Raw genomic sequence first — 15680 nt, 5'->3', positions numbered from 1 at the left:
GTCATGTAATTTCTATCTCACCAAAATGGAGCTAATTTCTCATTTTTGACTCAAATTGATATGCATCAGATGTGAAATTTGTTATATTACACTTTGAGGCAGAAGAGCACAACAATGATCGTTCATGGTTCCCCATCGGCTGGCTGGCTCTGGCACACTGAAGCATTCATGATGTCATCTGATATAATTGCTATGAAGGCGATACGTTTTGAGCATAAGCAGGCCACGAGGACTCTGCTGCTGACAACATGCTCAAACATGTGTCGAGTTTGGCTCCCGACCAAAAGAGGCCAAGTCGGGTAGCAGATGGCAAGGAGAGGAGGTGAAGCGGGAGGTCAGCGGTCTGGACATAGTCCAAGGGTGGGGATCAGACATGTGGCACGCCGAACCAAACGGGAGAGGATGCTGGAGAAAGATGAGGGAATCCAGTTCACTTGCAAAAATAAATCCGTTGGAAGTGTTTAATGGCTTGTGACCGTGCTCCAGCTGGGACAAACTCCACAGAATGGCCCCGTCAAGAGCAAACTGCGTCCTATTGAACACGAGTCAGGAACTTTCCTGGTGATCTGGCATCATCGCTTAGCTTTGTCGCAGCACTGAGCCAATGTGAGACTGAATAAAAGCGGACCCTGTAAGTACAAAGTCTTCACTAATTATTCCTTAAAATACATTTTTTGTTTTTGTCCTGTAACCTGCAAATGAAGCATTGACTGACTCTTGTATACAAAGGCTCTACTTTGTTCCTCTGCCACGCTGTGTCACAACTTTAAATGGAGATTAAGACGGATTAAACTTTTTTCCCCCCCCGTTCCCACGTTGCACCGGTCCGTTCATAATGAACTAAAAAGGCCTGTCATTGGGCCTCGAGCCGTCTGCGCGCCCCGAGCCGCAGGGAACACGTTCTCCATCTTCATCCTCTTTTCCCAAGACCTTCGGCTCGGTTACGGCAAACAGCTTATTCTTTAAAAAGAAAAACAAAAAAGCCCCATTGTTTCGCTTTCAGCCCGTCTCTATTTTACAGCTGTGCATGACTGATTGTCTGAGGCAGGAGGATTTGGGTGGAGGGGGATGGGGGGGGGGGGGGGACGACAATGCACCACCAGTTTAGACCTATTGATCCACACGCTCCCAGTCTGCGTCCGCCCCAGCTGGTCCTGTTGGAAAATGGAAAACCTTTGTGTATGTGGGGGGGCGGTGTGTCGTGGAAGCTAAGCGGCTGCTCTCACACACAACTTGGGGGGGGGGGAGCTGGCATTGAGCATAACGACTCACTTCGAACCTCAGCCTCCGCTTCGCAGCGGTCGATCGCACACAAGAAAGCAATATGCAGGTGATAGACGATCACTCCGGCTCAATCGAGTTGTTGCCCTCGCCACAGCAGTTCATCCCGGCGATCTTATTTCCAAATCAAGATGAGAAAAAATAGGGCATCTTTGCTTCGACAAAGAGGGTGGTTAATAGTTTCCATCTGCCTCCAAGTCAATTACTGCAGACAGATAAAGATATTTGTTCTGTTCTGTTTTGCACTGGAGAGTGGGAAAAGGCTATACGGCTTAATATTAAAACAATTTGTCAAAACTGTGCGTACGGGAATTCCTGAGTGATACTTAAAAAACGGTCTCAGGTTTGTCCGCCCCTCATGAATCAGAGTCAACGATGCAATCATCCGCTTTTTTTCTGCAAGGCTTGATACACTTAACTGTACGGAAGTAAGACAAATGTCCAGAGAGGAATGGCATCCTGTTAAATGGCCGACGCCTTCCAGCTCCATTTCAAAGCACACAGTTTGTCACTTGTCAGATGAGTGGACTGAAAGGCCGGCGCAAACAAAGGAATATGAACACATGATTCTCCAATTCACTTATCTTCTGACAATGTTTTGTCTTTTGGGACCGAGCTGCCAAATGTTACAATGGAGCTCAACCTTTCCATGTGCCAGATTAGGAGTGGCTTCTTGTCACATTTCCCTCACATAAATGCCACCACTGTATGTGTGTGTATGTGTGTGTGTATGTGTGTCATTGCCAGTCTGTTTGTCTCAGATTCTTTATGTAAAACAACATTGAGAGTTTACAGCCATGCTCTGAGGACACCGTAGCACACAATGGATAGATCGCCCTGTGAAGGTGTTTCACTTAAAACCAAAAATATACATTACAGGAAATGTACAGGATACAGGATATGTGAAACGTTTGACCTGCTGGTGGTGCCAGACCAAAAGGTCAGGGGATTACCAGGTCACGTAGCCGAAGGACGTCAGTGGAATTCCACTGGGGACCATGAACGCAAGTTCAAAATTACGTAGCAATCCTAGCAATGGTTGAGATATTTCAAAAAGTCAGAGGTCATCAAATTGCGAAGGTTCGTCCTCCAGGGACCATGTACGCTCGACCCAATAGTTGGGGAGACGCTTAACTAAAAAAAACAAAAAGGTCAAACCCTGTAGCATTGTCAGAGGAAAATAGTCTCTAAATAAGTAGGATTTCACTTGGGACCATGAATGCCTGTTACAATTTCCCTTACAATCCATGCAATAGTTGATTAGATAATTTATTCTGAAGGTGATGGCCATTCCTTGAAGCCACAACACTTACAAGTCGATAAAAGCATACACTGTTTCTGAACAGCTGCAAATCATCAGGACCCAGTCTTGGGAAAACGGCGGAAATCACTCACAGCACATCTGCAATCAATGGATTAGCTCACTTCACCTCGCGTGCTTATACAACACGGCTGTGTAAAGCGAGACGCCGTGGGACACATACAACAGAGGACAGGGTGGACTGGAGACTCGCTAAAGACTGATTCTGGGCCAGTTTAGTCCCCTGGCTGGGAGTGGTTGAGCCCAGAGCTGTGCTTCAGTAGGATTCCTTACTTATTACAGTATCTGGGTCAGGCTAAATACCGTTACAGGCTGGACCCGGCTGTAGAATTAAGGTTATATTGACACAAAGCTGTTGGGTTCTTTGAAAGGGATCAGTGTCGGTCTACCGCCGCTATCATGGCGAGTGGATGATGAACGGCTGCATTCATGCGTTTCACAGAGTGCATGAAAAAGAACAACAATGGGGGCAAGAATGGCAAGAAACCCGCTTTTTCCAGTTAGTTGTGTCCGTCACTCAAGCGCTCAACATTTCAGGCGGTCTGGTTCATGTGGCTATAATCCGGGTGGAGAACGTGTTATATGATCTACATCTTCCACAGCAGAGAATGTGGAATGTGTCCCTTGTTCCTGGTGAAAATAGATGCAAAACCAGTTGAAGGAGAAGGAAGCTCCTGCTGTGTGTGTGATTTCAAACCTGATTACAGCTGTAGTTTTGATAGGAAGTGTTCGCCGAGGCTTCATGAATACATGAATAACATCAGGTAGCACTTAAGGAGGAAAAGAAAATGCCATTTTAGGCTTTTGAGCAAAAAAATTATCAGTTCAAATTTTTCAGGGTTATTCTAAGAAATATGTTTTTATCACAACACTGTCCTATCTAAAGACCCTGCTCCAGGCCTTACTGCGTTTGTTTAGCTTTCATAACACAGTGAATCACTTTATTTAAAAGACATTCCCTTTGTCCAAAACCCTCAATAGAAGCTTACAATGTATATATTTACATGTATAACTAGTAAGGCCCTTAAAATAAGCACTATGTCGCACTCGTGTTTCTGAGCTTCAGAGATCCTGATAGACATCTTTCAACAAAGCCAGGTTGGCTGTTTTCCAGCTCTGCTGTGTTGCCTCAACGACAATAAACAGCCCCAAAAATGTTTAACTGGGACAAGAAAAAAGAATAAACTTGAGGAAAAACCTAAATAAGACTGAATGTCATAAGATATGTACTTGTAGCTGCAGCATGCCAGTCCACTTAGAAACATACGGAACAAGTCTTAAGACAACAAATATGACTTCAGTCTAACATAAATATATTTCACTGGAAAATAAAAAAAAGGTTTCCTCCGGGCAGCCATCAGGAGCACACCTGACTGCCCAGTTCCCCCCCCCCCTCTACCCACCTAATACATCATAGGCCGCATGCACGCGATGAAGTCATTGGGCTCGCTATGTGCGGCAAAGCAGTTAGCGTGCTCAGCAGCCCGCGCCCCCCCCCCACTACCACCACCACCCGGGAATTCTCCGAGGCCTGCCTGCATTGTCCACTGCCAGTGATGCCGGAGCTTTCCGAGCAGACGAGAGGAAGCAGTCTGACTCAGAGAGAACGCTCCGTGCCGTTCAGCTGCCACCAAAGCTGCTACAGAAGCTGCTTCTCACTGCGATGTCAAGGCGGTCAGGTGATCCGACCCGGTGAGTACGTCAGCCACAGTGAGTCCGTGTTTTTCCCCAGTATGTTCCGCACACGAGACCCGTGACGCTTTCCAGTATATTTTGTATTTGTATTTTTCGTATCGCATTGCAGATTTAACTCAAGAAAAAATAAAATAAAGGTATTTCAGAAGACATTAGTTGTATCACACTTTTCTTAACTTGTGTATGACTGGACTGTGAGAAGCAAAATAGCGGTAAAGTCTTTAGAAGTTATACTTCTGCAGGTTTGGACTGAAGTACTTGTTCCTATGACAACCTTTAAGCCAGTCTCAATGAACTGAAAAGGCTTTTGTGGAGGCACCAACAATGAAATTGAGCTAATTCAGTGATCTATATACAAAGAACAGGGATTTACAGTGTTGTTGACATGACTGGAGCCCGTTCCCCCGCCTGGGCATCAATAAACCACCCTAAACACACCCTGAATGAGCGCAAAAGGTAATCCAGCGGAGCACAAATAAATCCAGTGGGAAATAAATGTGCGGTTTATCGCCCGCCCGCCACATTGTCTGTGCAGCAAAGCGCTTTGGTTCAAGCGCCAATAAAAAAAGGTTGCCACGCACCTTCCTGTCGGAGCCGCAGGTCCTTTTTGGAGGAGGAAACCGACAGGCCTTAAATAAGCTCCACCTGTGCAATCATGACGCATCACAGGTGTGCCCTTTGTCCCCACGAGTCCAGGTGAATGAAGAAGGATAGAATACTTTTATGTGCATTTAATGTGAAGTAGAAAATTGATTGGATATCATGACTGTCAATGTTATAACCATTTAAGACATTTTAAACGTACAACACACCCTGTAACATTGCGATGACTGACACATTTCATTGATAAATCAGATAAACCAGATTTTTTGCTGAGAGCAAGACCAATCAATAGAATATTAGAGTCTACTACTTTTCATCTGGATTTCAACAGTCGTTACGGTTCAAATCAAACCATTCATTTCATTTAACATCGTGTTACTTCCCAAATAAACAGCAAACGCATTTTTCTTCAACTTGATTTGCATTTATTCTAAAGGGAAAATATATAATTCAATAAATACTGCGGAGACAACATTGGCAAAGACAACTGAAGGCGACATCAACATTCAAGAAAACATGACAATGCACACTGGGGAACAGATTAAAAAAATTCAAGATGGGCCGCTGAGGAGCCGAATGTTACAGCACGGGCATTTGAGATATCAGGGAAGTTACATTGAAAGTGCATCAATACGTTTGATATTTAAACAGATCCTTAATTTAAAAACCCCCCACAAATTTAACACAAATTTACACTGCGGATGCTCCGATGTTTTCGGCTTCCAAAAACACTTTAATTGTCGCTTGCACATAGGCTCCCTCCCCGTGGCAAAGTGACTCGGTTCACACCGGCCGTCAGACTCAGTACACAATTAGACACATTTGCACTTTGACTAAAGCTGTCTGACCCGTTAGGGCTCCATTAAAAGGGTATTTCGAGGTGCAATCACAGTTATTAAACCGCATTCGTTTGGACCCAGGGAGCGGCTCGCGGCTCCCCCGGTACGATACAAAAGGAGTCCATGAAACGGTCCGCGTGGAGAGCAGTTTGGATAACAGGTCTTTGTGTGCCGGTCAGACGGGAAATGAATGGCGGTCCGACCGCTGCTACAAACGTGCGGGGGCTGCTAGCTCAAGAAATCGCTCAGCGGGGCGGGAACTCGACAGGGCGGAGCTTAAACAAAACAGTGGTGCGGTTCCACACCGATGACCTCACGTTATACCGACGGAATATCAACAGACAGGGGACGCGGCTTCAGGTTTCCTTCGTGCAGCACTGAGAAATTCCTCTTCTTGTGTCTTAACAGTCATGGGAACAAAGAAGGGGGAACCAGGTGGGGGGACAGTGAATCGGGTCCATACTAAGTCTCTGAGAAAAGGGTCTTTGATCTGGCACAAACGGCAGAAACCACCCCCCTCACACACACACACACGCACTTCACAATCGCCACCTTTGGCTCTCCTTCATATGATCACATGCTCTTCGGCCCCTCTTCCGTTCACAGGTGAGCGTCTCCTCGTGACATCACTCCGCCTGCTCATTTCCTGCCTGCGTCCCGGGAGGAAGCGGGTCACTTCCCGAGCACGAGGCCTGCTGAAGGGTAGCTTCATTGTCTGGTGGGGTGAGGCGGGGCGTGGGGGGGTGGCGTGGGGGGGTGGCGGTCGGGGCAATGTGGGTGGGGGGGGGATGCCTTCACTGGTGCGGAGCGTTCCAAGCGCATGAGTCGAAGCTCACAAAACCCCTCTCGGGACAAGCGAGCGGCCTTCGGCATGCGGGAAAGAGCGCCGCCCCACGGCCTCCTGCTCGCGCTGCGCCCCGTCCCCCTTTCCTCAGTCCGACGCCCCCTCGGTCCGATCAGTCACATGACCGAGCAACTTTTGGCCTTGTCCTTCCGCAGGTCCGAGGCCACGGCCGCCAAATCGGGCCGGCCGGGCATGTGTGAAATCCTCTTGTTGCCGCGGGGCGCCTTGCTGCGCTTGACGTGCTTGTTGCTCTTGTTGATGCAGGCCAGCGTGGCCACGTGGAAGATGTCCCTGACGCTGTTCTCCGACTGCTGGGCCGAGCACTCGATGTAGGGCGCCGAGATCTGCTTGGCCATGCTGGACCCCTGAGGAGGAGGAGGGGGAGGAGGAGGTCACGTTGGGATGAAGAAGAGCTTGTGGGTCGGTTTAACAAGAATGTCTGTGGGCTGGGTTACAAAGAGAGACTCTACTTATGCTTCGCTTACCTGGTCGTAAGAGACCGGCGTCTGCCGGTGGGTCGAGAGCTCCACCAGCGTGTTCAGGTCGGTGCGCAGGTCCGACTTGCATCCGACCAGCAGCATCTTGGTGTTGGGACAAAACTCCTGGATCTCCCCTTTCCACTGTGGAGGAAGAAAGCAGCTCGAGTCATGCAACATCCACAGTCTGGTTCGGTTAAGTGGTCAAGTGAGCATGTTTTCCAGACACAACAGCCCATGAATTCCATCGCCCCCCCCCCCGGTCACAAGTTCCTTCAAGCACAAAGGTTAAATCTGCCGCTTCCTGGAGCCCCTCAGGCTTTCAACCCTGGAAGGGAACTACAAATAATCCTTGTGTCCCCCCCCCCGGACAACAATAAACGCTGTGTGATAGATGGCATGTCTCCAGGGGCTTTGAGCTGCGGCTAACGCGCCTCAGGCCCGGACGGCCGGTCAGGGGATCGAGATGATCAACATCCAGAGGGGAAGTTGTTGTGCAACAATGTGTCACTTTCCGTCTGCACAAACACCACTTGACCGAAAAAGCCAACGCTGAATTGGGATCTAGATTGTGTGTGAAAACCCGTCCCGTGGGCACGGAGGCAAGAATGGCAAGAAACCCGTAACGTGAAGGTTAACTTTAAAAAAAAAAACGTGCAAACGGGAAGCTCCTTACAGGAGGACGCATGCCAGGTGTGGTTTACTGTGTGAAAAATCAAACAAATCAAGGGTTTCACATTTTGAACGACCTTTGTTCTGAAGTGAGTAAGTCCGTTCAGCCCCCAGTCACGGACATCACGAGATCAGCACTGAGCTCGCTGAAAAATGTCTAGACTGTAGACCCGGCCTTTGTCAGCGGATCGGGCAAAAATCAAAGACTTCACACTGGAGGAATTTTTAACGGCTAACAGAGCTGCTCAAAGGCTTGATGATCCTTGCTTGAATGATTGTGAGAGAGTGATCTTTAAAAGAAGAAGACAAGGCAAACAGAGTATAAAGGGTTTAGGGTGTGGCCACCTTGGGATAGACAGATCTCGGCCCGCACTGTGGTTTCTTCTTTCACAGTGTGGGTTTTCAGTTAATTAAAAGTAAATTCTAACAATTTTGTTGCCTGGTAGTAGTACTGTTTTTGTTGTACTCTGCTCCACCCTCTTGTGTCCCTTGTGGTTGGCTAAGCTGCTGAACTCAAAGGCCTCAAACGGGCAGTCCACAAACCAATTGGCGACATCAGGACGAGCATTTGACCGGACCCTCTCCTATTCATCTGGGCCAAATCGTAGACAAAACCAGCCCCCTTACCTTTTTCAGCACGCTGTCGAGTGTCTCAGGGCGGCTGATGTCGAAACAGATGAGCACAGCGTCCGAGTCCGGGTAGGAGAGCGGCCTCACGTTGTCGTAGTACGGAGATCCTGTAACGGAGGAAAATGCACAAGCTGAAAAAGTGTTGAGACATGATGCCTCTGATCCACACTGAGATGGTAGGAAATACCTGCCTTGAAGTAGATGTGGTTTCTGTCTACAGAAAGAGCACGAACCGAATCAATGAACACGCCTAAATGATCGCTTTAGACTCCTCTGCATTTTTTGGCGGTGACATACGGCATGATTGCAGCTCAGCCATAATCCATAGCAACCGGGGGGTTTGGAGGGAGGGGGGGGGAAGAAAAAACAAATAATGCCGCATCAGTCGGAAAAATGTGCTGACTACGGAGACTGAGAACTTCACGGCTAGGAGGCGACTCCCGTCCTCGAAGAAAACTGAAAACATGTGTGAGGGAGACGCCCAGCTCAGACTGGAAGCTCCATGGGGAGGACGGGTGGGCTCACGTCAAGGTGGTGTCAAGATCACATGACGAGCCTGAGCTGACCCCGCACACACACACACACGGCTGCCAAAAAATCCAGGGAATTTTGTTTTTGGTAACCGAAGGTTCCCCTTGGGAGGTCCTTTATAAACACTGCAGTTGAGAAAAGTCAGGAATGTGCGCACACACACACACACGCACACACACACACACCATCTAGTATTCCTAACCCAAACGGTCCGGATGGGAGACGACACAGATTACACAATGCCCGCTTCCTTCCAGAGCCGCGCCTCGCACAAGAAAGCATGACGATGGCGAGCGAGAGCAGAATAAACGAAATCCGAACCATGTCTACGGACACAATCCCACGTTCCCAGTGTCAAGTTGTGGGGATTAAACGGGCGGGTTCGGTCCAACGGGGAGAACACGCAATGCGGTCCAAACCGTGCGCAGATTGAGTGCGACAAAGTAAAAATCTATGTTGATGATTATTGGACATAAACCTCTTTTGTTTCCTTTTTGGAAGGCTCTTTTTTTCTATCCCCCCCCCCCCCAAACAGTCTCACTTTTCCAACTGTTGACATGAACGAGGCCGGCCAAGGACGCACCTCACTGCCTCGCTGCCTCTCACCATTCCACGAACTCAAAGTCAGGGAAGTTTGGACGCCAGCAAATGGATCATTTTGACGTCCCGATGTGAACTTAATGCGCTTCAGCTTCTCTCTTTTTCTTTTTACTCCCCCGAGGACGGTTTGTAGAGCCGTCGTCGACACGGCACAGGAAGCACAAGGTGAGGAGGAATGTGGGATCCCCTTTTTCCAAAGCAGTCTCGCTATCAATCACGCCCGCGGTTTTAATTTTTTTTTAAAAAATTTAGCCTGCCTGGAACCTGGAATGACTAAAAAAAAAAAAGCCCCTGTGACTGAACGGAAAGGAACCGGTTGACATTTTAAGACTAATTAATTCTTCAGCCCCGACCCAGTGGGAGGAGACACACATGTCTGGGTGGCCGGCTGAAGCGTGCATGGTTTCAATGCATCGATGCACATATTACCTGGTGCTACCGGGACATTTATGCATTTATAGCTGTATATTTTAAGCTAACGTGTTAACGTGTTCTAAAGGCAGGCGTTCTGCGGCTTGATTGCCGTTTACAACGGGGTCGTAACTGCGTTGAGGCCAAGCGGAAAGACAAGAGGACATCCCATAGCTAGCAAAAACACACACAAGACCTGGCGAGCGTCATCTAATTAGCTCCTGTCATTGTTCCCCCCAGGATCTCTAAATCTGGACGATGACACACACACAGACACACAGGCCTCCTCTTACACATGGGCCCCTTTGTGTGCTTTGCGGAAGTCAACGACGTGAGAGGATACGGCACACTGAGGCAGTACTTCCCACTGATGTAAAACTAACTGTATCTCCATGACTGCGCACAAACTTTTTTTTTTTTTTTAAACAATTTCCTCTTCGACAGCTGGGATGAAAAGCCACACTTAATGCACATGGAACCAAAGGGAGAATCCACTCGTCTCTGTTGCTCTATATTCAAATCCACAGATGTTCTCTCCACTTCCACCCAATGACTGAAGACTTCGAGCCTCCCCAACGTGGCCCGTCGGGAATACGGCCCTCACCTGATCCCGGGAGACGTCCCGCTTTCGGTTGGAAACCCCCGAAAACACCACTAGAGTCCTGAGGCGAGCCAGCTGCGACCCGACAGGGGGTCTGATGGTCTTGCAACAGGTCTGCTGATTTACTGCATAGCAAACATAGCTGAGAGGGGGGGGGGGGGGCATGTGTGTGTTTGTAACGCCATCAGGGACACCTGTGGAAACAGCAAAGCTGCGACAGGCGCAGCCCCCCCCCCCCCCCGATCCCCCCCACTATTGACCTTCAGTACTAGACCAAACCAAACAGAGGAGGACAAAGAGCGATTCCGACTCCAACCCGGACGCACGTCCGCTGTCGTTGCCGTGGTTACTCGGGTGTCAGCCGCTGCGAACACTGCCCAAGGTATCCAATTGCTTTGATGCGTACCGTGCTATGTGAGGGAGACTAGAGGAATTATACCGGCCATCAGAGATGGGCCGAGTAAATCAACGTTTTACAACAGAGACAAACCGAGTGTCAGATGAGTGCACAAAGCAACACGTTTGATACTGAATCACAACAACTACAAACACCCCCAGCGTTCAAACGGGGGGCGCCCGGACCCCGGGTGCGAGGTGTTCGGGGGGGTCGAGACCCGACACGGATTCTCATGTCGGGCCGGACATCTCGCAGAAAGTCCTTCCAGCACATTAGCAGACAAAGAGCTCATTCATCTCCTGGAATTGCACTGCCCTCCTATTTTATCCGCCGCATCGCCAGCGGCCCGAGCTCGAGGCTCTCTCGCCAGGACGGCAAATTCCAGTGTGATTCAATCCCCCCTCCCCTCCCCTCGGAAACAAAGTAGGGCCACGCCACTTCGCTTTCGCTCCGCCAAAGGACCTAAACCCCTGGGCCGGGTACAATGGGGGTCTTTGTAGGCGAGTAGAAGTAGGAACCTTTAGTCTGAGGAATGCCAGACATGCGGCTCCAATTCGTTGAGCCCAGAAATGTGATCCGAGGCAACAATGGCCGCCGCCGCAAGAGAGCGAAGGGGAGGAGGAGACTGGCTGAGGGAGAGGGAGGGGGGGGGGGGGGGGGGAAGGTTTGGAGGGGAGCGTCGCTGAATGCACTGGAAAAGTCCCACAGCCACAAATGCTCAACATGCACAAGGACATGACAAGCTGGGCCCCACTCGCGTTACATATCGCCCTTTGCCTCCCCCCCCTCCGGTGTTTCAAAGTGGGTCGTCCTTTCATCTGTCGGCAGACGTTCAGAACCCAAACCCTAACAAAAACACAAAAAGAACTTCCCTGAAGGTTCCCCGGGGTAAATGTTACCAAATGAGATCCGTGGGATCCCACAAGCGGGCTGTTTTCTATGTCGTTTTAATAAATGAACGTAGTGGCCAGCTGTGGTTCCCCCCCTGCCTCAGATCACCTGCTCTGCAGGTATTGAGATGGGTTTTGGGGGCCTCGGGCCACCGGGGGCTGCACCGCTGATTTCCCGGGCTTCCTGTCCTCCTGTTTACCTCTCACACAAAACACCTTGGCAGCACATTTGAAACATGCGGGCAGACAGCATTAACCACTTCCTCCGCTGGTGAGAGGCGCGCCAAGCATCAAAGGGCCCCCCGCCCCCGAGGCCTGGGAAGCAGAGCTAAAGACGACAATTCGGGCGGGGGGGGGGGGGGGGGCAGGGCCAATGGAAGGCAATACGGCAGGCATGCATTTACCTTAATGACCCAAATTACTCCCAGCACCCTCCCTTTTAAAAACACACGGCAGCCATCTCATTAGGCCACTCGTCACCGCAGAACAAAGACCACCACCGCGCGTGTTTGAGGGAGGGGGTTGGTTTGTTTGTGTTCATCTCGGCATCCTGGGCTTTGTCCCCAGTGCATGATGGGGGTCTCTCACACACACACACACACACACAGCCCTCCTGGCACACCTCAAGAGATAAGAGATCGATGGGATTGTCTCTACAAAGGGACGGGTTGAGCCGAAGGCCGTATCAATCTGTGTGTGTGTGCGCGCGTGCGTGCGTGCGTGCATACTGGGTGGGGGTGAGGATTCGAGGAGGTGTGTGTGTTTTGGGAGGGGGTGTATCTGGCCTCATCTCAGACCCACTGGTCTACTAGTGACGGCTCCCCCCAGCCCATCCTGGCTGTTTTATGAAGCGGAGAGAGAGAAAGAAAAATGGGTCCAGGCGGCCGGCCAACGCAGCGCAATAAAACTCTCACCCTGGCAGACTTTCATTTCAGGGCACGCACACACACACACACACACGCACGCACACTGTAGAGGCGAAAGAATTTGAAACATGACCTCCTTGCTTTTGCTCGCTCGCTAAGCTGGGAAACTGACTTGCACCGAAGCAAACACGGACGATTTTTTTTTTAACTTTGTGGCGCTCTGGAAGCTCAAAGAAGGCCCGGTTGTTATTCTGCAAAAATCAGTTGAAATAGAATTTATGTGGTTTCGCTTTGGGTTTTTTTTTCTCCCCATGAAGGTCTTTAAAGTCCAACCAAGTTGCTCAGGAATTCCAGGCCAGAGACCCGCAACAGCTGGCTGGGTGCTTGTCCCTGCCATCACACACACACACACACACACACACCATATGCTTCGCTCACGCCCGACTGCTGTGCTATTCACTGCTCGGGCATTGATGGATGGGAAAGTGGGTTTGTTTACACACACACACACATTTAAGCACACAAGATGGGCTGCAGCAGCTGGTTTGGACCCTGAACACAAAGTCCAACCAACAAGAGTGTTGCACAACAAAAAACTTTCCCCCCACAAAAAAAAAAAAAAAACCCTGCAGTTGGAAGAATTTCAAAAGTGTGTTCTCCAGATGTACGCGCTCCGCTCGGCCTGTCATTATTTTTCCTTTCCTTTCCTGTTTCGGCTTTTCGTCAGCCGGGATGCATTTCACACTAACACTATGTAGGTAAAAGGTGGTCTAATTCCTAATCTGAGGGCAAGAAGGGGGGGCAGGAGGGCAGCAACTCTGGAATACGAGTTAGGGATTAACCCAGTTTTGTTGATTAAAACGGGTCACAGATTAATTTTCGTTATTCAAAAATGAAAGCCAGGGCCTCCTCAAATGTCACAGATGTGCCATTTTTAGGGCAAAAGGCGACGGTTACACGGCCAAATACAGATTCAACTTGACCCCCCCCTTCCGCCCCCCTGCCCATTGCCACTCATCAGTGTACACATGTCCAGAGGTCACACAGGAATTGTGCAAGCGACCTGCTTGTTTGGACATGTCCGGACATTTCACCAGCATTGATTTGCTGTGAAGAGACGTGATGTGGATAGAGGGACTCAAAGAAGGGAAGAGGGGGATGGGAGGATGGGGGAGGGGGGGGCATAATTACCTGAGGTGTCCCACAAACTGAGCTCAATCCTCTGCGTGTCGATTTCGAAGCTGGCCGTGTAGTTTTCGAACACGGTGGGGACGTAGCTCTGCAGGAAACACGAACCACAAAAACGTCAACTTCATAGTATACCATAATAATAAGCACCGTTACCACAGCAACACCTGCATTCATCGCGAGCACTACAGCGCACGCACACACACACATGCATGCATGCATCATTTCATACAAGTATAGCGATTCAATGCATGTCCCTCGTGCACTGCTGCAGCGCGGAGTTCGGAGGTCACGTGCTCATTAAAAACTAGATTAATTAGAGAGGAGGATGGGGGATGGGGGATGGCGGGGGGGGGGTCGCGGGGGGTCTCACCTCGGGGAAACAGTCCTTGGCGAACACGTGAAGCAGGGCGGTCTTCCCGCACTGGCTGTCCCCCACCACCACGATCTTACACTTCACACTCTGACTGGGATCCATGCCGGACTTCAGAGATAGATTCTGGCACGATCGTCTCTCCTTCATTGATTGCAGCAGTGGAATGAAGTGGAGGGGAGAGGGGTGGGGGGGGGGGCGGTTAAAAGGGGAAGAAGAAAAAAAAAGTCCAATCCCGCGTGGGGTGTGTCGTCGTGGATGCTGCGGGGAGTTGCGCCGTCCTGTGCGCGCGGTGTCTCCGCTCTGTGGCGGAGTCACGCCGCTCGGCCGCTTTTATAAGGTCGCGGGGAGCCAATGGCTGCGGCTCTCCTCCTCTCGGGACTAAGCCCCTCCCCCTTCACATGAAACGGTAATAAACATTATAATAACTGTTAGAACACGGAAATACGGAGTTTGTTTGTAGTTTGGTTTGGGGCTAATAAGAAACGTTAAAGCAGCTTAGTAATCAACATTAACTTTTGAATTACATTTGAATCAGTATATGTTTGAAGACATAATATGTGCTCTGGATTACAGTTTGTTTTGTAAATTCTAAAACAAAAAAATCTAAATTGCCCATGAAACTTTTAAAATTGGCTAGGTAAGAATATTATCTATATATATATATATATATATACATATATACATATGATTTAGTCAGTAAGTAATACTGTTCTTAATTGAGGCCTTTCACAATTTTAAATACACAAAAATAGAATAAAAAAAGGATTTAAAAAAATCATCTTAACTTAAATATGTATTACATAAATAGACACAAAGAATTTGGAAATATGTATTTAAAGATATTTTGAATCACTTCTTTAAAATCTCCTTTAACACTCACACAAATTTTAAGCAATACTGCTTAGCACAGGGAGGAATTATTTACTCTTTAATATATTCTCTACACTTCACATAATAGTTTCAATTAAAATATGTGTTTTCATATTGTTTCTGCTGGAACAAATGTACAAAAAAGGCTCCTGTGACTCCCAGTTGTTCCAAAGTGACACAGCAACTCGCATCGTTATCGTCCTTCTTCTTTCTACTCTCGATTCCCGGGGGGGGGATCATTCCTCGGACTCCGAATTAGCTGAACATTGCGAGGAGGCATCGATTGACTCGCACGCAAGGAGGGTTTTTTCTGTAGGGGCACATTCGACAAAGCCAATAAACACAGTGAACCCAGTAACAAACGCTCGCTTATTTCTAGTGAGCAGCTTTGGTGGTTCCCCTCATCATCGCTGAATAACACACATGGAAAAATATATTAATTTCCTTTCCACTAAGAAGACAAAAAAAGGGTGAAATCTTTAAATTGAAATGAATGAATGAAATGAAATTTTTAGATTCCCCTTCTTCTGAAGGCCTCGTCTTCGAGCTTCCCCCTCAACGCGGCAGCAGCACTTCATATGTATATATA

General features: G+C 48.9%; 1 protein-coding gene across 1 annotated transcript; it reads right to left on the bottom strand.

The window, feature by feature from the left end:
• Positions 1 to 5019: 5019 nt before the first annotated feature.
• Positions 5020 to 14533, bottom strand: rnd3a (Rho family GTPase 3a). The gene is made up of 5 exons (XM_037465692.2): positions 14219 to 14533; positions 13849 to 13936; positions 8359 to 8468; positions 7069 to 7203; positions 5020 to 6948 (listed from the first exon to the last, which is right to left on the bottom strand). The coding sequence occupies exons 1-5, from the start codon at positions 14366 to 14368 to the stop codon at positions 6700 to 6702; spliced, it is 732 nt and encodes a 243-aa protein (XP_037321589.1). The 5' UTR covers positions 14369 to 14533; the 3' UTR covers positions 5020 to 6699.
• Between the last annotated feature and the right edge of the window lie 1147 nt (positions 14534 to 15680).

Source organism: Pungitius pungitius, chromosome 3 (genome assembly GCF_949316345.1).
Source record: "Pungitius pungitius chromosome 3, fPunPun2.1, whole genome shotgun sequence".
NCBI lineage: Eukaryota > Metazoa > Chordata > Actinopteri > Perciformes > Gasterosteidae > Pungitius > Pungitius pungitius.
This window is presented reverse-complemented; position numbering and strand designations above follow the sequence as displayed.